Source organism: Plectropomus leopardus, chromosome 22 (genome assembly GCF_008729295.1).
Source record: "Plectropomus leopardus isolate mb chromosome 22, YSFRI_Pleo_2.0, whole genome shotgun sequence".
In the NCBI taxonomy this organism is placed as follows: Eukaryota; Metazoa; Chordata; class Actinopteri; order Perciformes; family Serranidae; genus Plectropomus; species Plectropomus leopardus.
Window position 1 is genome coordinate 10,100,666 of NC_056484.1, and position 23,486 is coordinate 10,124,151.

Here is a 23,486-nt window from a genome sequence, read left to right on the forward strand (position 1 = left end):
TAGCAAACACATACAGTGAGCAGGCAGAGAAAGAAGAAACAGGTTAAAAAAATCATCTTTAATGTCTTGCACTGATTAGCAGACCGCATGAAACTCAGATATCACATATGTTCACAAGCAACACTAACCAGTGACACGTTTGGCCAGTCTTTAAATTACTACCTCTAGATAATATGCAAACAAGTCTAGATTTCTTGTTTGTTTCCCCTCCTTGTTATCTCTCTTCATCAAAATAGTCTTTATGCAAGCCTGTAACTTTTTATGAAGAGTAGCACTGGAGCTACAAGTGGCAACCTCAGCCTAATGCTTAACGCTGTCTTTACACTAAAGCTGCGTTTCCACCAAACACATTCATTATAGGATCCTTAGAACCGTACAAGCCGTAAGAAATGTTCCACAAGAAATTTGTGGATCTAGAAAAGAAAAAAGAAAAAAATTGAAAAGCTAGGAAATAATTTATTTATAATTATCATAATTCCATATCTTAAAATATGTTACAAAAATCTTCCTTCCCTTTCTTTTTTCTCTCTAATTTTCAGGTCATTTTCTTGTACTTTTTTCTTATTTCTTGATACTTTTTGGTTTTTTCTTCTTTCATTTCCTTCTGCCGATGTTTTTGAAAGAAATTAAATGAATTTGCTCATGTTTCAACGGGTTAAGAGAGACACAGAGGGAAAGAGAAGGCTATTGCACAATGTTTCTCTAAGTTATTAATAACTTACTCAGAAAGCTGATGTGTCACTTAATGACCTGCCTGCCCAAAACCCACAGTATTTTGTGGGTCAACCTTTGCCTCACTATTACTAGTCATACCAGATCAGGTTGTACCAGTCCCTGAGTGTACTGAATGAAGAAGAGTTCATGTTATTTTCTTCAGTTTTGCATTTCTAAGTGGAAGCATGTGCCATTTCTTTAAAAGATACACAGTCGTCCTTAAAGAAAAAACAATATCAGCAGACCACAGATGCGATGAAATGTTATTTAACACAGGAGAAAATGAAACACAGACATCACAGGAAAATCAGATGATGTGACAACCAACTAAGCACTTCCCTCTGTTTATACTTTGGAGAACTAATGACTGCAGATGTTTGGGCAGGCGAGCGAAATCAGGTGATCAATTAAAACAGATGACTGCGACGGTGACAACAGCAGGGCAATAGCGGTACAACAGTGTCTGTGGAACATGACATGATAAGCAACATGTGAAAGAAAAACAAACAAACTGGAGCCTGCAGAATAGGCGGTAGGAGCAGCTGTCACCATGACACATACTATATAGCCCCTCACACACATGCACACGTCACCTCTCGGCCTCTGTGAGCCGCTCTATTTCCCTGCCATTATCCCATTCCAGAGTGCAGGAAGGTGGTTTCTGACTGCAGACAGCACATCATCTTTCCAGATGGATTGTTTTTGTGAAATAACCAGTTTATCTTGGCCGGCCATCTCTCTTGGTGAGAAATGATTGGGCAGACAGGCAGTGTAATTGACTGCGTTTGGCTTTCACCTTGCCAATAAATACCTCTCCCTGGCAACGCCGCTGACGTCTCTCATATTAGCTCCATCAGTGTCACTCTGACTGAGTGTGGGTACAGGGCGTAGTCATGTGTGTGGAGAGTGAAGGGGGCACAGGGAAGGATTGCATTTTCCTTTCTCACACGTACACTCTGAAGTGTGTGTGTCTGTGTGTCTGTGTGTGTGTGTGTGTGTGTGTGTGTGTGTGTGTGTGTGTGTGTGTGTGTGTGTGTGTGTGTGTCCATCCGTGTCCATCTCTCCCTCACGTGTCCCCATCTTCATCCCTCTATCTCTGTTCCAGTGCCATCCCCTGCGTTCTGATTGTTTGCTTTCCTCTCATTTCAATGTGGACGCAGATGGCATCAAAACATCCAGATGACACATTGTGTTTAGAGTGCCGTCTAATGACAGGGTAGATGGTCATGGGGGGGGTGTGTTGGCAGTTTCAGCTCCACCAGGGAACAAGAGAACCCTGTGATGATGACAGTGTTGATGCATACGTCCCCCTTGAGATAGCGGATGACGTAAAAATGTCACAGCCTCAGCACTTGTAGGCACACATGCTAACACATGAATGCATGCACACAGTAAACGTTCGTCTCTCCCTCGCCAGCTAATGCAGACTGTCACGTAGAAGGCACGTGGGCTTGATATAGAGATACGTAATTCCATCTTCGTAGAAAAACGATAAGCTGTCGGGTATGTGGGCCACATTAGAATTATAGCCGTGATTGTCGGACTAACAGGATTCTCTCTTCCCACTCTCTTCTACCTCTCTTGACTCTGTGATTCGGTCACCCGCTCCAACCCAAATTGGATTTTTATTTGCCAGTGCCTGTACACACCTCATCTGCCACACTCAATGGCCTCTTTTCCTGATAGGAAACCTCTGTCGTTTCATTTCCATCCTTCGCCCTCGCCTTTTCCCGTGCATCCCATCAGCTCATTCTTTACAAGAGGATTAGATTCTCTCACTCTCTGTCTCTCCTCTCTCTTCTCCTCCTCCTCCTTAAAGTCGCCAACATTAAATCAAATTAGGGTCAATGGTGCAGTGTGGGAGCTAATCCGGCAGCACAAAGAGGCTTAGGAGATGCGCCTCCTGTTCCCAGATATTATTAAAAGTCAGCTGTGAAATAACAATTTCCCCCATCAAAGCTGCAAGCAGATTTAGGGGCCAGGTCCACAAGATAGGAGTCAGACACACAAACATCGGAGCTCGGGGACAAAGTAACATGCACTGCACTACTCATAAACTCACACAGCAAAAAATATACACAAGTTCATGCCATCAGCCTGTCAACTTTAGGCATTGGTTTGTTTGGAAATGTATTAGACAGTGACAATCTCATTCACTAGTTCTGTGAGTCCCGTTCAATATAGCTCCTGGCCTAACATATTGAAACTGTAGATTCACAAAGACCAGAGCTGTTTATAGTACATTTTCTGGAGGCCATATATATATATATAGTCTAAAAAATAATGCATATATTATATTTGTCATTTGAAACTTAACAACTTACTGAATCAAAGCAAAAAACCTGACTCATCTCTATTCAAAAACACACGCTCAAGCAGAAACTCCCACGCGTGATTGTGCACAAAAAATTGACACACACACACAAAGTCATATATATCTAGGCTTGTCAGTATCTCATGTGTGCCCAAAAGCACTTCTCTTGTCCAACCTGGCAAGAAGACAGCCGGTGTTAGTGAGGTTTCGGACATACTTTCTGAGTTGAACATCTGCAGAAAGCTGCGCACTTGTACCTGTAGCGTTCTCGCGGTTCCATCTATTGACTTTTAGAATGCACTTGTGTGTTGATGTTTGTGTGAGAGATAAAGAGCCCTTGATGATCAGTCTCTGGTTGGTCTCTCGTGCGAAGCCAAACTTCCCCTATTTTCATCTGGTTATCTAACAAGTATAACTGACTAGCAGCTCTGGTACCAACTAGCAGCGATAGCAACATTTAATAGTCGACTAATCCTGCACATCCCTAACTATCACCTGTAAGGTAATATTTTCCATCTCTCCCCTCCCTCCTCTGTAGGGTACGTTACAGAAGTTTGTGGACGACCTGTTTGAGACCATCTTCAGCACGGCCCATCGAGGCAGCGCCCTGCCACTGGCCATCAAATACATGTTTGACTTCCTGGATGAGCAGGCCGACAAACACAACATCCATGACCCGCATGTCCGACACACATGGAAGAGCAACTGGTGAGTTGAGCAGTTTTAGCACACCTGCAGGCACCGAAATGTACACACAAACACATGCACACACAGTCACACATCTGGTCCGGAACGCTTAAGAAACTGGTGAGGCAGTTACTCGGATCTCTGACGGACAAAAAATTGATTTCATTATTAGTACACCAGTGTGTTGCCTTTGGTGCTTCATTAATAGCCTCTTTAATGCACTGTAGACACAATCAGTACATTTTGGCACACTTCACATGGCATTGCCCTGATATTGCCCTGTGTCAGTGCCAAGCTTCACCACACGCCTCTTCCCTTCCTAATATCCATTAACCACAGGGGCATGTAATCTTCATTAAAGCCAACCACAAGGGGCTAATCCAATTGGCTGCCAAGACTCTCCGTCTATTATCATGAATAACTGGGCCAAAAAACCCCTGTCACTGTGGAAATCTCTATAGTGACAAATTTGCGCTCCCAGGTGAAGGAGGTACACCTCTAAATTAATATCTGCTTATTAATTTAGACCAAAGTGACCTCTGTGAGCCCACCTTAGGTAGGTAGGGGTTAAATAACCAGCAGTGCACCAGAATGCAGTGAGGAGAGAAATGAAAAGGTGAAGAAAAGGAAGTGAACTCAGTGGGAGTTAAACGCACACTAATATCTCATTAGCCTCTTGGCCTCTGCCAAGATCCCAGCATGCATCACTCAGCCTAAGGCTCAGGGGAATCATGGAGATGGGAAGATAAAACCGATGTGCATCAAGGGACAAATAGAAAAATGGGGGAAGGAATGGGTGAAGAGAAGCTAAAGAAGGGGGAGAAATATTATTTACTTTACACCATAGTCCTAATTTTGCCCGTCTCCCGCGTCTGCATTATTGGGCCATTTTCAGTGTGTGTTAAGTGTGTTCTGAGAGCGCAACGGGTCGCTTTTACATTAGACTTTTAATGGAATGGGCTCTCACTAGAGGGCTATGAATGAATAGCAATTTATCATAACACACCATCACAAAAAGCCACTTAGATTGCACAAAACAGTTTGCACTGATGCCACCATAGATATCTTCTCTATGTGGGATGTGCATATGTCGGTGCCTTTTCACTTTTCTCTGTGCGTGCTTACCCGTAACCTTTAATCGTCTCAAAAGAGTGCAATTTTGGCCGCAACAAAAGCATGCATTTTGTCTGGTGGTACAGAATAATAATGCCAGTGCCCCTCCCATACTAGGCCCCTGTCCCATTAAACCTGCCAGGCCCATCGTCATCATACACGCCATTAACTTCAAGCCATCACAGCAGTGAGAGCCCCTGCACCCACCCACCTCCCTATCAGGGTCTCCCTGCCATCACAGCTCATCTGTACATCCTCTGATGTAGCCACTCAGCATGTGGTGCCCATCGTGTTACAAGTTTGCGGTTGTATCATTGTCATATCATTGTATAATACCTCTAAAAGACCTACTAACCCGCAATTAGTTTTTCAAATATTATTAGAAGCTTTATGAAGAGGTTTGATTTGCATGCCCAAAATTAAATTAGATTGAGAACTGTTTCTATAGGTGTAATATGTGAGAACGGTTTGGACATGTGTTGTTTTTTAAGCTTTTTCTTGCTTGCTTTCAGAACTGTATATTTCAGATTAGGGCTGCAACTAACAATTATTTTTAATATGGATTAATCTGCTGATTAATTTAACAACTACTTTATTCATCTTTTGGTCTGTAAAATGTAAAAAAAAAAAAAAAACATTATCACAGTTTCCCAAAGCCCAAAGTGACATCCTCAAATAGATTTTTTTTTGTCCAATTAACAGTCCAAAACCCAAAGACTATCATATATTTACTTAAACATTTACTATCATAAATGACGACGAAAAGCAGCATATTCTTACATTTAAGAAGTGAGAACCAGCAAATGTTTGACATTTTGCTTGAAAAATGACACTTCATTATTTAAATAGTCAGCGATTCATTTTGTTCCAGTTGATTATTAGACTAATCATAGCAGCTCTGTTTCAGATTTCCATTGATTCTGCACAACATCCACACACTCTAAGGACCTGAAAGAGACCTAAAGATGATCTTCAGGGTTTATTTCAACCCAGACAATTTCTGTGAGCCCCTTACAATCCAAGATCATCCCCTGACAACACCTGCTTATGCCCTTTGAATTTCATTCAAGTTCCTTTTGTGTATATCAGTGTTTTTGGAGAAAGTAATGTGTCTATGAATTTTTATGGTGCAAGTTAAAATTCAGTTGTTTCAGCATCGTGTGACAGAGCTGCAATGTGTATTTAAATGTGTGTATAGTGAGTGTGTGCATCCATGAGTCACTGGCTCCAAGAGCATCTCCAGATGGTATCTTTTGGATTAGCGGCAGCGTGTCAGCGTCTCCTCTCATCATCACTCTTCTGTATTTGGTGTGTGTGTGTGTGTGTGTGTGTGTGTGTTTTTGTCTGTGTGTGTGCAAGTCTCTGTCTGCACCGTGTGTTTGTCATGTCGGTTTGCAACAGACGGAATTTTAATTATTGTGGAAAACTGGCACTCTCTTCTCTTTGCTGCATGCAGATAACCACCTATCTGCTGTCACACCACAGTTCCATCCCACTTGATTGTTAAAGGGTAAATTTTTCAACCTTGAACCTATTTTCCATTTTTTTTGTGTCTAAGTGACTAACAGGAACAACAGTTTTAGAAATAGACCGTCAGCCGAAAGACAAGCTGCAATGTAACACTTATGGGCAATAGTTAGCTGTCAATTTTACGTCCACTAAAAGTGTTTCTTTTTGCCACTGACAGACTCACGTTGTTATTATAAGTATTAAGCAACGTAATGGAAAGATCCCTACAAAAATAGAATTTTTGTTGAAAAATAAAGTCCTTTTTGTTTAACCAGAAACAGACACAAAATTGCCATCGCCGATCCTACCAAACTCTGTTTAAATGTGCATTCATGTTATCTTATATAATACTTCATTCAGTGTAAACAAAAACAAAATGAAACTCAGAAAAAACACCTTGATTCTAAGTGGTATTTCATAGTCAATTCTATCCATTGTTGGTGGGTTGGTGGCAGCAAGAGGACTAATGAGGTTGGAGGACACCTGTGGACCAAGACATGAAAAAAGAGGCAAGAGCTAGAAAAGAAAGGAAAAGAAATATAGGAAGATAGTAGTGATTGTTATTTACATTGATGTCTTTGAGTGTACATGTATGTGATGTAAGACAGCAGTGGTAAACATAATTCAGTGTGTGTGTGTGTGTGTGTGTGTGTGTGTGTGTGTGTGTGTGTGTGTGTGTGTGTGTGTGTAGGACTGGTTACTTGGTTATGGAGGGTCGGGTGATTGAGGGCTTTGGCCAACTGTAGATTAACAACAGGGGATGGCAGCTGAATGGTTTTCTGGAAGGCAGGATTGATGGAGCTTGTCTTTAGATGTTTTTGTTTGGTGTCATCCGATAGCTTTGATGCCTGTTATGGTGTGAATGTAATTGTTTCTGATTAAAAACGAGAGTCTGTGGGCCAGTTCTAGTGCTTTGGTTTGGATCCAAACCAAAGCTTGAAATGATGGATTGGGTTTGTAGCAGAAGTTTTAGGTTGGAGTTGATTAATCTGTACTGGAGACCTTGATGCCATACAACTTGTCATTCACATGCAAGGTTGCACGTTTTCGCCCACGTAGGCTCAACTGGAACAATGCCCAGTCAGGTCACCTTTATAAAGCTGGTAATTCAAACCTTAGCTCAGTGCATGTCTAAGGTCAGATTTGGTCAGTTCCCAGCCTGTGCTGTAACGCCTCCAATGGGATGCCCTAGATCACAACATCTGTGACCTGAGCGACTTCATTAAGGCGTGTCTGCAGGAATGGGACAACATCCCACAACTGCAGCTCATCGGTTCTGTGTGCCAGACGTGTCTGGCAGTGCAGACAGTTAGATGTGAAGTGACTGCAGGAAGACTTTGTTGCTGTGGTTGTGTGTTCCTTTAGTTGTTGTCATTTGCAGTATAGCGCCTGTCACAGTATTTAAAGCAAGGTCTGGTAAACTGCAAATGGAGCTTGTGATTGTTTTGCTGCTTGACAATTAGAAAATTTTGTCAGTACTGGTTGTTTATGTTTCTTTCTTGGGAAGTTGAGAATTAGCATTGGTCGATTTTAAATGGCCGCTGTTGTACTGCATTAGTACTCACTTCTGTAAAATGGACGATGTACTCTGATCCATGAAATAGATTTGCCTATACCAAACTAACTGTTGCTAATATTGTAAAATGCTTCCTGTTAGAGTAGTGGGTAAACGCTTGACTTAAATCAGTTTATATGTAAAGCACTTTGTCGTAAATCAATGAGCAGGGAAACAGTTTATTAATAAAAGGGCTTCTTCTGAATCCACCAGCATAATTCCTCAAGGATAAGAGATGCCCTTGATCTTGGCAGCTGATATTTAACCTAATCCCGGACCAAAAGGACTGATTATGGTCATTTTCCTCATTTGTAAAACTGCTCAGCATGAGTTAACTGCTGAAAAATTATGTGCTTTTCTTATTTTTAGCCCAATAGATAATATGTAGATGTTATTATGGTGATCATTTTGAATGCACAGAATCATGCAGGGTCCAGTGCCCCTTTGAAATACCTCAAAGCACAGGGCAGCTGGACAATCAAGGCAGCACAGCAGTGGTGTTAATATCCCTTTGATCCATGCACCTAATCCCACTAGATTCTTTGCTCAGATTAATTTTTAAGTCATACTGTAATGCAGAGTTTTTCCAAATCCTCTTTTGTTAGATTGTACATCTGAATGGCTTTGTGGGTGCACTGGGATAAACGCTTAGCGGGATGGTAGGGGAGCACCGGTGGTATTTAAATAATTGCATTTCAATCTTTATTGTTTCATTTTCCCTTCATCCTTTGATATCGTGCTGCACAGAGACACTCCTATGCAGGTTAGACTGCAGTGTCCTTCCTGTTTGATTTTTGCCTCGTCAGCTAAAAGCGCACAGCCCAGAGAACAGTAAAGATAGAGAGATCCAAGTAACACTCAGCTTTTTCTTAATACCACCTGAGCCCTTTCACTGCAACACACAGATAAAGCTGGTCCTATATCTATTCATTTTGGCAGAAACAAGCCCAGCAAATAAACAGACTTGTATATTTTTATTATTCTGGACAGGCACAAAATAGGACCCACTTGCACAAACAAGGCAATATGAACTGTGTCACTGTGCGGCCCCCAGCGAGGACCCCCGGACACTGCTGGAAAAAACAAGAACCAGCCACCACCTGGTTTTAAAGATAAAGGCTTTATTGAATTGAGCACACACATCAAATAGAGCACATCGGCAACAGCAGGGCCTGTGTACTCGCTTTGCAAAGTGAATGAATCCTCGTCCCCCTGCTGGTGCTTAATATGTTCATGTCTATTGCCTGACTGGCTGTAGCAAATACAAAAATGGCATTTAGGGACTTCATCTCAGAGCAGTTCACCCGGACACAGACTGCTGTTTTACTTTACACTCTTTGTTTCTCTGTTTGCACAGTTATATGAGCATTCTGTCACTGAGATGTAACTGAGCGATTGATGCAAAATACATTGTAATACAGCATGCATAAAATTACAGAAATTATTTATTCTCATTAGCGCTTTAATTTTTTTTTAAACAGATGACATTTTGTTACAAGTTCAGTTATGCTAAAAGTAGCATTTCTTATTGTAGGAATGTGAAATATTAAACTTTAAAGATCAAGTGTGAAGGATTTAGGGACGTCTATAAGAAGAAATGGTATTTAGTATTCTTAACTTTATTTATCTTTACACAAAACAAAAATATCAAACACATACACAATAATAGTTTTATATGTTTTTACATAAAGACAAAAACAAAACAAAGTTCAAAAATATTTCATACACAATACTAATCATTCTTGAGTTTTCTAAGTTTTTAGACCAAAACAAAACAATGTTCCGAATGTTACGTAAACAATAATAATCATACCTCTCTTTTATATATTTGTACACAAAGACAGAACAAAAACCTACTACGAGTGCATCACTAAACTACTTTGTTCTCTTTCTCCCTCTCTGCAGCCTACCTCTGCGTTTCTGGGTGAATGTGATCAAGAACCCCCAGTTTGTGTTTGACATACATAAGAGCAGCATCACAGATGCCTGTCTGTCCGTGGTGGCCCAGACCTTCATGGACTCCTGCTCCACCTCAGAACACCGCCTTGGGAAGGACTCACCCTCCAACAAGCTGCTTTATGCCAAGGACATTCCCAGCTACAAGAGCTGGGTGGAGAGGTGAGCTGCTGATGAATGCACACACCAAACACAGAATGGATGAAGTGTGTGTCTCTTATGTGAGTGAAAACATCAGAAAAGTTAGCCATGTTTCATTCCAAGAAACACACACACACACAGCAACTGTAGCACTGTGATCTATGGGCCCTGAAACACAATCCAAATTACAACACAGTGGGAATGGATGAGAATGCCCAGGGCATGAGATCTACAGTGCAGAGGAGTCAGTGTGCTGGGAGGGTGCAGAAGAGTGTGCAGCAAAAAAGAGAGAGGAAGAAAACATTTTTGAGAATAGCAGGCAGTAGAAGCCGGTAATTTGTTAAAATGAGAGTTTTATTAAATTTATTTGTCAGCAGGGGAGGAGAAGAGGTCCTGAATAAAAGATGGGGTAGTGTGGAGCGCTTCGGAGTATTTATGTGTCGGTAGCTTCGTCACAAAGCGAGCCTCAGGACGAGAATATATGTGCGCTGTTTGAACGTGTGGAACCAAATGAGGCGCTTCAGGCTCAGGACCGTACTCATTAGTCGTCGTGCGTGTGTGTGTGTTTGTGTCTGTAGTCCCCCCAAACACAGAAATAAGTGTGAGGAAAATGTGAGTCCTGTGCTGAGTCACACTTGGATTTGTTTGGATACTGCGAGCAAATAAATGATCAGTGTGGACTGCTACTGTAGGGGGCAGCACAAGCAGAAATTTTACTTAGGATTTAGGTTTGTTTTTTTTTTTTAAGCGCTGATGCACAGTGTTTAGAGAGAGAACAAAATATGCATACTTGTGTTAACAGCTGTAAAAAATGACTATCTTGCTGTACTCTCATGTATATAAATCATGCCTTTCCTGCAAGTTTGATAGAGCAATACTGTCATCAGTGAACACCCCACAGTGGAGCAGCGTTATTCAGTTGGAAAAGCCTCAGTAATATAGTAGTGACTGAGTTAGGGTGGATCTGGTGCTGCTTCACTCTGCTGTCCAACCGTGCCAAAGTACGGGTCATGCCAGGGAGAGGATTTAAAAGGCAGAATGCTGCAGCTTTGCAATAAGACTGCAAAGGGAAGTAGATGTACAGAAGAGATGTCTTCCACCTCTCTCTCCTTTTGCTACAGTTAAATTGAGAAGACAGGACGTCCTTACCTGGAGAACAGACTAATGGAAATCTGTGTCTTAGAAACAAAGTCTTTCTGCTGCTTCAGTGCTTCTCTGTAGAGACAGAGCATGTGCAGACATTGAGTTTTTACCATGCCGCAGTCAGTCTACAAAGAAAAAGGCTTGAAATGCCAATAAGTGACAAGTCGATGGCTGCACGAGTATGCATATTTAGCAGTTTTAGTTGTTTCGTTTTTTATGCTGAGTTTGGAGGCAGTGCAATTGGGCAGAGCCGTGATATCCCACAGAGCTTTTTACTTGCTACAGTATGTTGATGTTATTAATTTGGGGCTGTGAAGTGAAGCCAGCTAGAGAGATATTGACACTTGCCTTGAATTTGATGTGGGAGTTGATGGTCTCCAGACAATGACAAATCCATCACGGCTGTCATAACATTATTTGTTTACAAGAATGTTGGCATATGGATCAGTGCATTTGCAAAGCAAACATTTTATGGCCCCCTCTATTGTCACAAGTTATATCAAAGTACAGCATGTCATAAAAAATGACATTTCATAGAAAGAAATACAAATATTGTATAGAAATATGCCATAATATAGTAAAAAATATTCAGAAACTGTCATAAAAAATGTCATATTATACTTTGTCATTAAAAGTCATACAACAGTATGCCAAAATAACATAGTATAGTAGGCCTAAGAAATTCAGAAAAGTATGTCATAAAAAGTATGTTAAATAGAGTGTAATATGCCAAAAGAAATTGAAAACAATGTGTTATTATAATGTCAGTTAAGTATGCCAAAAGATTCATAGTATAGTATGTATTAAAAAAAATTTTGTAGTATGGTTCGTCATAAAAAATGTCAAAGTAGTGTCATAAAAAATCATATATAGTATTTCAAAAAATGTTAGAGTAGTATAGAAAAGTATGTCATGAAAAGGTCATAGTGCAGTGTGCAAAAAAATCAGAAAAAAGTTTGTAATTAAAAATGTCATACTATAATATGCCAAAAAAGTCATAGTATTGTATGTCATATACATATTGGTTTAGTATGTCATTTTAAAAAAATTCATAGTATAGTGTGTCATAAAAAATAGTGTCATTTGCCCCAAAAATTCAGAAAAATGTCACAGTATAGTATCGCAAAAAAGTAAAAGTATAATGTGTCATAGAATAATTTTATATTTTAGTATTTCAAATAAAGTATAGTTTTTAAAATAATTGAGTTACAGTGTGTCGTAAAAAAGTCTTAGTTGCAAATGTCACAATATTGTGTACTATGCAATACAATTCAAAAAAATGAGTCAATAAAAATGTCATAGGTAAGTATAGTTTGTCATAAAAGATGTCACCGTATACTATGCAAAAAAACCCTCATACTATACAAAGGCATAAGAAGTCATAGTATAGTCTCCCAAAAAATTCAGAAAAAAGGGTCATGAAATACGTCATAGTATAAAATGCCATGCAATAAAAAGCCAATAAAATTATTTATTTTTTTGATCACTTTTCTGTACAACACTTTACCATGATTTTTAATGATTTTTAAGTGTTATAGTATAACCACTTTTGTTGGACAGCCTCAACAGTTGGGAGCGGAGAACGGGTGATGTGTTGGGTAGTTTTCAGAACCCCTTTCACGGCTGTCCAGTCCAAGACTGAGCAGATGCCATAACATACCGTGATGTAGTTGCTGAGGTCCCTTGATGGTACACAGTAGAAGTTCACCAGATTCTGAGGAGACAGATGGATGAAAAATGTCATTAAAAAGTTTAGTTTCATATGTTCTGTGAAACCTGGTTCAGCTGTCTACACCTGACCACAGCAGGCAGCGGCATTAATCAGATGCATAAGAGACAGACAACTGACACATGAACTTGTCAGCTTGTAACAGACATACTGTTACAGTATACATACAAAAATCTATGAAATAGCATTACATTTAGCACTTAAAAAACAGTTCTTCAAGTCTATCAAAGGGTGTTGGAAAATACTCACACCATTATTTTTATATAGGATATAAGTTTTGTTCATACTTTCTTCTAAACAAGCACACCTGGTCGCTACACTAATAATCCCCTGCTAGGAGCTCCCTACCACTGCCCTGCAGCGCTGAACAGGTGTGGATGTGTGTGTGACCTCTGTGCAACACCCACCTGCCTTTTCCTTTGCTCAGTTTGCTCTGAAGACTTGCTTTCTGGCAAATCCTTCTCTCCCTGCCCAGAATTATCCAGCCAAACCCCGGGCCGTCCTCGAGTGGCTGCAGCTACAGGAATTTAATATGTAAATAACCAGCTTTAATTAACATAGTTGATAGGGGCAATGCAGCTGCTGCCGACAGTGACTGATTACTCTTACCTCAATGCAGCGTGTGTGAGTGTGTTGTGCTGTGGTGTTCAAGGTTGTAATCGTAGGCCTGTCAGTGTCTGCTATGACTCCATTTCAGTCATGTTACTATGCAACACACCTGTTGTCTATGTGCTACATGTTACAGCCGCACATATACAACAGAACTGCAGTAAACCACTGCGCTCTTAGTTTCTCTAACAATGTTCAGAAGCAAACAAAGTCGTAACAAGTGTCGTAACAAAATTGTTTTCTTCCTTCCTGTCTCTTTTCATAGGTACTACTCAGACATCGGAAAGATGCCAGCGATCAGTGACCAGGACATGAATGCCTACTTGGCAGAACAGTCACGGATGCACATGAACGAGTTCAACTCCATGAGCTCTCTCAGTGAGATTTACTCCTATGTGGGCAAATACACGGAAGAGGTATGTAATATTTATCATCATTATCTGAGTTTTAGTACATTTTAGACCCATTGATTTATTTGGGTTTAAGAAGAGTTAAAGGAACATTCCATTGAAAATGTGTCTTAAATCATTTACATTTATATTAATCTAGAAAATAACACGTACTAATGCAGTTGGCCGCTGTGCTTTACATAATGGTAGACGAGGAACATGATTACAAAATGCTGTGCAAGGTTTTTCCAGACTATTACCTCACCAACAACTTGATTTATGCTCTACTTCCTGTAATGGTTTGGCTGTACAAAAAGGTGATAGTGTTGTAGAGAAAGTTGGCAATACAATAGAAATGTACCCTCTCCTTTATTGCGTTGCAGTGTTTACAACTTGGCAGGCTGTTGAGCTCTCATTATGTTACTTGGTAGGGCTATTGAGGCTGCTGCAAACATTTCATCTATGACAGCACCACCTGAATGTGTCAAATTTCACTTGGAAGACAAAAACACGAGACTTAAAGGCAAGTGGCCGCTGCCCATCCTTCAGTCTCCACTTGTTAGCTTACATTAGTCTTGGCTGCTCTCCACTGAGCACCACCTGGGTCTGGTGGGAGCTAGCTGGCCATGCTGCTCTTTTGTGGTTGCCGCTGGTATCCCCACCGTGACCACATTGCTGCAGAAGCATGGTGGCCATCCTTCGGTCTCTCCCCGGTTCGCACCGGTGAGTAATTGGCTCAATTTCGAGCCACAAAAGGTGTACATAGTGTATATAGTTTATTTTTTATATGATTCATTTTTATTTCATCTCATTTGTAATATTCTATCCTTTTGTACTCAGATCTTTTGTTTGTAGTTATACTGCTTCTGACTCTTGAGCTCGCTGTAACGTGTAAATTTCCCCGGTGTGAGATTAACAAAGTCTTATCGTATCTCAAAGTACCCCTTCAGCATTGTTACCATAGCATATGTTAGCATTACTAGCTGCGTTGACACCGCTAACTGTGCTAAAGAGCTAACTAACAATGCTAAAGGGGTTTTATGGCTCAAAATTGAGCCACTTACACACTGACTCAGGGGAGACTGGAGGGTGGACACAGTGTTTTCATAGCAATGCTGTTGGGTGGGATGACATGACTATCAGTGCTAAGTAATATTAGCTACTACCTGACCGAGTTGTGTGCAGTGCAGTAATGTCAAACTGCAGGGCAGTTTAAGGGCAAATTAACATATACCTCGACATGTTTACCTGGTCAAAAATATTCCTTACAGTTTTATGATTAATCAGTTGACATCCCTCTTCAAAGACAATTTTTCAGTGGAGGATTCCTTTAACTATTTTTAAATGCAGATTGTCATTACACTCAGCAGTGAAACAGTACAGTACTACAGTAATAGTTGGATTGGATTAGTTATTAGGATATACTCTACAACAGTGATACTCAACTTACGGCTCACGGCTTGTTTATCAAAAAAGTGCCAGTGGAGGACTCCCCCAAACCTCCCGACAGGGGTCCTACCTAGGGCTGTGCTATATGACGAAATCGTATGAGGATGACAAAACCTCTTTCTTTTCATATTATGCTATATCGTTTACTGTGTTTACATAATTTGATGACGCTTTGCGTCTGTCTGTGTGGTCGAGGGGGCGTTTACACAATGCAGGCACCGAAACACACAAACATGGAGGAGCTGGAAAGCGATGCTAAATGTCGGCATTCAGCATAAGACACTGTCACCGGTGTTTCGATTTTCCCGCTCTCCTGCAGCTCTCTGCCTCTCACAGACACACACACAAAAAGCAGGTCTTCTGCAGGGCTCCAGACCGTGATTACTTAGTCACATTTTGCAACCGCGGAGCACTACTGTGACTTGCAAATACTTTTAATATATGAACTCGAGAGCTGTTAGTTTGTTTTCAGCTCGCAGTGTAGGAATCGTCATACCGTAGTTACAGTTTAACTGTCTGCTAACGCGAACATCCAACTGTTTACTGGAAGCTTTGAGTCCACAACAAAAACATATACACTTCCAGCCCGAAATGAGCCAGGGCCTTTAAAATAAAAGGACCATGGGTTCTGCATTGATTTATTTACTTATAACAATATTTTAACTTTACTTTAACAGTACTTTATTTAACATCATACTTTACATTATTTATTATCATAGTTTATGTAACTTTATTTTATGGCAGTAGCTACTTCATTTGTAACTGCAGTTCATTTAATAGTTTTTTATTTTAGTAGTTTACAGCGGTTTAGGGGAGATTTCAAAATATCGAGATTTATATTGTGAATCGCGATTTCGCCAATAATAATTGTGATATTATTTTAAAGCCATATCGCCCAGCCGTAGCTAAACCCCTAATTCCTAGAAACATGTGTGGGGCTGCAGCAACTGGCCCCTGGCCTCCTGTCATTTTGCAAAAGTGGGCCCCAAGCAAAGTAAGTTGAGTATCCCTGCTCTACAGATTTGAACTGATTGCAGTTCAGTCATGTTGGATACTTTCGGTAATGCGTGTGTGTGACTGTGCTCACCTCACTGTCCCGCTGGCAGATTGTCTGCTCACTGGAGCAGGACGATGCAGCCCGGAAACAGAGGCTGGCCTTCAAGCTGGAGCAGGTTGTGGCCTTCATGAGTCTGGAGAGCTGAGGACCGCACTTCCCAGGGCGCACTGGGAAAAGACCCCATCAGAAACCGAGCCGTGCCTGAGCGAAGACCTGTCCCCATCTTTTTCATCATGTGACTTCCTCCCTCCGCCTTTCAAAGATGATGACTTCTTCCTTGACCTTTTTTCTGCTTCCTCTTCCCCTGAGAAATATTTTCTTTTCCTCATCCACTCTGCTGCATAGACTAGTTTACCAGAAGATATCTGAAGGGTGGTTTGGGGCTGAGGTCAGCGCTTCCCACAGTGCAATGCGGGGGATCCCTCAGCTTCACCACAGGGAGAGCTTCAAGGGGTGATTGCTTGAAAGCTGGCCATATTGGCATATTTCTATCCCCCTGCTGGAAGACAAGAGGGGAAAAACATTTTTATGTTGCCTTCAAGAATTTACACTGATAGGTAATTCTTTAAAAACCACAATGTTGGGTGTCCATTTTGTTGAGAACTTTTTTCAAAAATAGGATAGTTAAAATAAAACCATCTCTAGAGTCCAGTTTATTGTAGTTCTATATTCAATGTACGGAATCAAGAGGAAACATCAAAAATGATGACTGCAAGCCAAATGAACACCTCTGAAGAAAATTAATGCAAGGATGGTTTGCCAAGTTTACACTGTACCTACAAGTGAAGCATACATATCTGCGAAAATTTGGGGCGAGTCCAGGCAAACCTAGAATGTTCTTGTGTTCTTTAAATGTAGCTGGAGTTGTATTTAACAAAAAGACTGATGGGGGTTAGGGAAGGATTAGTGCTTCTCTGAACTTTTCCTTTATCAAAACGTGACTGACACTAAAACTTTACATCCCCGATCTATACCCCCTTTGCAACATTCGCACATTTCTCCCCGCCCAGCATACATCGAAGAAAACGCTCATGATTTCTGCTTCCATCTGGCTTATGTGGCTACTGCAAAATTAACATATTAGACAAAACCCTGGAGGCCCCCGACCCAAGTTGGATCCTCTGTAAGAAGCACACAACCAACCCTGGAAGACAGTGTTTTGACTGCTAATCCGAACACCAGGAGCAGTCTTTGTCTGGCTCTTGCCATTTCCAATCTTGTGTCGCCACTGCGACGGTCTATCAAAGCACACACACAGACACGCACAGATACACACACAATCAGCAGTTGCACAAGATCCTAACTGCCCAGATATCTACGCCAACCCTGGAGGAGGTAAAGGGAAAAGCTGACGGAAATGTACTGAGGAAGAAACTGCTTGAACATTTAAAAGAAGAACGATTCAGTACAGTTGTAGCCAGAGATGGCTGACTGCTCCCTGAAGGGGCTCTGTTGTGAGAGTAGCACTTCTTTCTCGGGATGTTCTTATTAAAGACTTTTGTGCGGAGAAATCAAACAAGATGGACTTAGCTGGTCAGCCAAAAACCAAAGGAGCTTGAAATTTTCAAAACGGTCAAAAATGTATTTGTAAAGTGCCACTGAGGAACTGATGAAAAAAGGACTATGTAAAAGACAACCACTTCAAGGACAAAAAAATATTGTGACTGGAACTTTAAGAAACCTGTGTGATTTTTCTGACCTCAGTGTGTCGAGGTGAGAGGCTCTGTGGGCGAGGTGATCCGATCCTCCTTCCTCTTTCCATCGTCCCGGGTCTCTCCAGCTCTCGGCACACCGTTCACCCTTGTGTCCGGCTCCTGACTTGCCAGTTTTCTTTTCTGTTTTGCACAAGCGTTGGAGATGGTAGCTAGTTGCATACGGCAAAACCCCAACTCTTGAGTGTGTAACTGTTGAGGCGCTCTTGTCTGTATTAGTGTAGTTGTCCTCAGTGGCGGCAGGGGGCGGCCTTCTCCAAGCCTCAAAAAAAAAAAAAAAGAAGAAAAAAAGATCTGATAATGCAGAGCAGGAACAGAACAAGACGTGAGCATCACGGCAGGATAAACAGAAAAAGATAGACTTTAAAAAGTAGATACAACTTTGTTGGAGAGAGCGATTGAAAGAGAGATGATGGAGGCGCCCTCCGTACCTTTTGACCTCTGCCCTTTCTTTTGCCTTGACAACGTGCCCCATGTGGTGATGTGAATGTGTGAAGACCGCCCTAGGTCCACCTTGGGTCCTTTATTGGCTTTTTAAGCGCATGTAAAACGTAAACAATTTAAGAAACTTATTTAAAAAAAAGTGAAAAATAAGAAAATTAAGCCTTGCAATGATGATGTGGATGTGTTCTTTTATCTTTCTTTTGCTTGGAAGAATCGAGATGGAAAAAGTGGATTGTTCATGTAATAAAAACTATAACTTTCGTTTAAGGTGGAACCTTTATCCAGCTCAAACCCCACTGCAGAACCTCATGCCCATGGTTTTTGTGAAGTGTTAGATGCTAAATAAAACAGATATTATATACCCTTGCATGTTGACCTATTTGGATGGTATGAAATGGAACTGCCTTGCTCAAAGATATTTATATACTTCTACTACTACGTGGGACTTTAAAGTCATTTACAAGCCAACTGTTCGTTTTAAGATTATGGATCTCATGAAAACATCAACTCCGTTTTCAATTTCTCGTCCCGTTTACCGTGTCCATCAGTGTTTTGTGACAGCTGTCTTGTAGTTCGGGTACACAGAAGATGCAAGTAGAGTCTTGCTCTGTCTTTGCTGCTAAAACATCTTGTTTTGAGAATTTTCTACTTCATCACATTGATTATTCCATCATGATAATTGCTTTTTTTAATCTCCATTAGTTGAGCCCAAAACGAAAAAACACAAGGAAGCTGTTTTTATAAAACTTAAGATGGCCACTTATGAAAGCCAACTGACATGCCTCGATAAAAGTTCATCTCATAAAAAGCAACAAAAGACTCCATCAGTTTGCTACTATGTGTCACAAAATAAAAATGTCACCATCCCTTATGGAAAAAACAATGTATACATAATTTATCATCGAGTCAGACAACTTTGTAACACGAGAGGCACATTAGGCTTGATAGTAGACTTATGTTTAAAGCTGAGTTTGGCAAGTGACTGTTTCTTTCTTAGCCCTTGTGTCAAATGTATGTGAGATATCCAAGTCCGTTAGTTACCGTCTGCAGCTATACAGTAAGATGAATGTCTGTTTCAACTTGGAGGGGTACATTCACAAGGCATTTGCTGGACGTTGTGTATTAACCATATCAAATCTAATTATATCAGTTACTGGAATTTTAGGGGAATAAGGATTGATTTAGTGACTTGATTGATATTGTGAGAAACCTAAATCACATAATTTCAAAGAAGCCCTTTCATTCATGTAGCCAGTGAATACTCTGTCTAGACACCCAAAGTTTCCCCTCACAGCCATGTGTTAATAAATAATACAAGGTGAGAGTCCTGGACTGTCATTGTGAATCTGCCCCCCAGTTAAACATCCTGTCTTTCATTTCTCCCCGCCCTGTCCCTTCCCCTGCAACAAAGGTTGCCTGCTAGTCGCCAGCTTGCGTTGCAGCGTCCACAGATAAAGTTTCCACCTTCAAACGTGATGTAGGAACTAAAAATGTCCTCCTAGCTCAGTGTTATAGCAGGTGTTACAGAAACATGCTAGAAAAGACTTTTACTAGACCATATTTGAAAGATAAAGAGTATCTTATCGAGAGATAAAAACGAAACTTGGGGGATATAAGGCGAGCTTCTCTAACTTTGTTATAATTAATTGTATACCTGTGTATGTAAATATAATGCATTCCTATTTTGCAGTCAAGAACAAAATACTATTTGTAATATAGAATAAACTTTATTATGAAACAAAGCTTTTTATGGTTGTTTTTGAAATCTACTCATTTACAATCACTGAAACAGCTTTATTTAGCATTTTACTGGTTTAAATCACTGGCTCGCTTTGTTTTACAGAAATACAGACCTCTGTGGATAATTTGGCTTCCATTAAAAACCTCCTGAACAAATAACACTGAAGGAATCCCAACCCGAAGTTAGTGCTGGATTAATGCTTATGCAAATGCCAAATGCTTTTGCAATATGCAATCCTCAATGCTAGATGCCACCTCATTTACATTGCTCCTTTAAACTGAAAAATAAAAATACTGTAATCTGAAAAACTACACTTTGAAGTACAATGAGCCAGACTTTGACATGTCCCTTATTCCACTGGGAAACGCACAGCCTCCTGCAAGACACTTGATAATAAATATTTAAAGATCCAGTCGACCTGTGAGACCTCTTCACAGGCTTACTGTGGGTGAAGCCATGTCAACAGTTTACTGAAGTCGAAAAATCATAAATGAGTAAGATGTTCTGCCCTAAAAGATGCAACAAAACTCACATAAGAGGCTCAGAAAGAGTCCTAAGATTGGGTACAGTCCAAAAGCACCTGTGTGGGTGTACGACAAGAGCTTTAATTAAATGGTGTGACCATATTTTCTGGCTAACAATGTGCAGGCCTCATGATACCTACATAAGGTAATATAAAACTGGAAGCAACAGCCAGTGACAAAATAAAACAGGATAATAGCTGTGAATTCTTGGAATGCTCTTGCACATACAGACTCGTCAAATGGCTCTAATTTTCCTTTCAATCTTAGTGACAGGTTTCAGCCAGACTGGGTGTTCAGGGATGCTGAGGCCATCTCAGGTCTCATACTGTCTGGTGCCAGACAGTGCAACAAAGAATAGATGCAAAAAACATGCATAACAAACAGCTGTTACACTCCAAGTGCTGTCAAATGTAGAATATAGAATATAGCTCTCACATAAAAAGAAAACCCTCTGATTCTTAGAGAGATACATAACAGTTTTAGACATTGCCAGGTATCCAGATGATTCAAATTACAGTTTTATCCAGTTAATTTTAAAAGTCTATGGTCTGATTTTCCACATTACCACTGAGGAGGAAACCAGGGTTTGGAATAAATCATTGCACAAACTAAATTGTCCAATTGTGACTAAAAGTATCTCAAAAAGTAAATCTTTGAATAATATAAAAATCAGCATCCAATACTAGAGATGTAACGATTCACTCAACTCCCGATTCAATACGGTTCACGATATGGGGTTCACAATACAATTTTCTCATGATTTTTTAAAATACAAAATGGGATTACAGAAATGCTATGACTGAAAAAAATATATTAAATAATTCAAGCAAAAATTATACAAAATATTGCATTTTCCCTTCTTTTCTATATCAATTAAAGAATCCCTTATTACTTCTGAGGTAGAGTATAAATGCAAAACATAATCTATGCAATTAATTCATTTCTGGACATGTCTCCTGCTGTTTAAAAAAAAAAAAAAAAAAAAACTTTCACTTGGGACAGAGGTGGCTGATATGTAATGTTATGCTTTAGCTAGAGGGGGTAGCAGAGTGTGTTGTCATATTTATGAAGAATATGACAACACTAATCTGATCAACATGCTTTCAAAGGTTACGGTAAGTAGAGAATCTAAGCTTTCGCTGATATCTGATAAGTCCTGAAGACATCCAGACGCTCCGCAGTGAGCGTGGTTACATCACCACTTTCTGTGCATTGATTCGCCAGAGAAACCCAAGTTGTTCCGCCCTCTGAGCCAAACAGCAGGGACCTTGAAGGCTTTGTCCCGCCTCCTGTGTCCCGATTGGATGAAACGTCCATGTGTTCTTCACGGACATTTGAACACACGCGGAGGGAAAACCGAGACGAAGTACGTGTGTTTGTTTACATGGAAACTTACCCAAAATTAACGGAGAAGCAAGACAGAGCTCAGCAAAAAGCAAGACCAAGATGTCAAAATGACGATGAACAGCGGAAGAGGTGCTGGAAGCATTTTTGTGAACGAGTGGCCTCGCGACGCTGCAGCTGATCCTCATCACGATCAGCTGATGCAGCAGGAGGACGCAGGACAGCGGACACTTTGGAGATATTAGGTGAGTAACTTCTTTTTTACTCTGTTCTTTGAGTGAATCTCTTTGCATGACTGAGTGAATTAGATGTTAAATTTCAAGAATATAAATGTGTACTGCGCCACATTGACTATGCCTGCTGCTCAAGCCCATATATATTTGTCCACCAAAGTAACTTTGGTGTTGTTTTTTCAGTTTTATAGGAAACTGCAGCGTCTACAAAACTGATGGAAACGACAGACGCTGTGATCCGATGCAAGGGTAAGATTTAAAGAAAAACGCTAAATGCACTGTGCTGAATGTGATCAAATGTGTATCAGCCACGTCTGTGTTGTGTTAACACCACAGAGCAGTACTAATTGTACTGCTTTTGTTTTCAGCCGCGGAAGAGGTGCTGGAAGCATTTTTGTGAACGAGCGGCCTGGATGCTGCAGCTGATCCTCATCACGATCAGCTGATGCAGCAGGAGGACACGCAGGACAGCGGAAACTTTGGAGATATTAGGTGAGTAACTTCTTTTTACTACTAAATGTGTATCAGCCATAATATTTGTGCTGTCTTAACACCACAGAGCAGTACTAATTGTGCTGCTTGTGTTTTCAGCTGCTGGAAGACAGGAGAGCTGTCTTGGCCATCAACTGCATATGACCTTAAGCATCTCCTGTAATAACATCAACCCTGCTATGTCGCCTTTTTTGTTATTTTGTAGTTGTAGTTGTTGTTTTTTTTTTTAAAAAAATAAAGCTTTACTATTTTCAAAATGCTCCTGGCAAATGTGCCCTTTTTTTCTCACTGAACTGATACTGTGACAGGTGTCAACAGAAACTGTAACACTTTGATAACAATTGGTAGAATCAAATACAAATATTGGCCCTACCAAGAACTCTGTTGGGCTCCTATATCAATAGAACACATTTTTAACATATATCACTGAAAGTAATGGGTTAAATTTGACATCAGAAAACTATATGGTATTTGGACGTTTGGCTGAATGGTTATCACTAATGCACAGTGTGCCACACATAGGTGGTTCGAGTCCTGCTCTAAACATGTTGCTGTAGACTTTTATGCCATGAATCACATAAATATATCGCCCTTTCCAAGTACTTCGTTCATTATTGGTTTGACTCATATA

General features: G+C 40.5%; 1 protein-coding gene and 1 long non-coding RNA gene across 2 annotated transcripts in view; both read left to right on the plus strand.

The window, feature by feature from the left end:
• plxna4 (plexin A4) overlaps positions 1–20,205 on the plus strand; it is a 304,616-nt gene extending 284,411 nt beyond the window's left edge. The window contains exons 29-32 of the mRNA XM_042511045.1: positions 3,567–3,736; positions 9,798–10,010; positions 13,736–13,886; positions 16,415–20,205. Of these exons, the coding sequence (XP_042366979.1) occupies positions 3,567–3,736; positions 9,798–10,010; positions 13,736–13,886; positions 16,415–16,510 (630 nt within the window). The 3' untranslated portion in view covers positions 16,511–20,205. The remainder of the gene's footprint in view (positions 1–3,566; positions 3,737–9,797; positions 10,011–13,735; positions 13,887–16,414) is intronic.
• Positions 20,206–22,153: 1,948 nt separating this feature from the next.
• LOC121961161 lies at positions 22,154–23,026 on the plus strand. Its single transcript, XR_006107028.1, has 4 exons — positions 22,154–22,375; positions 22,547–22,612; positions 22,732–22,855; positions 22,955–23,026. It is a non-coding gene; the product is annotated as an uncharacterized LOC121961161 (long non-coding RNA).
• Positions 23,027–23,486: the final 460 nt, after the last annotated feature.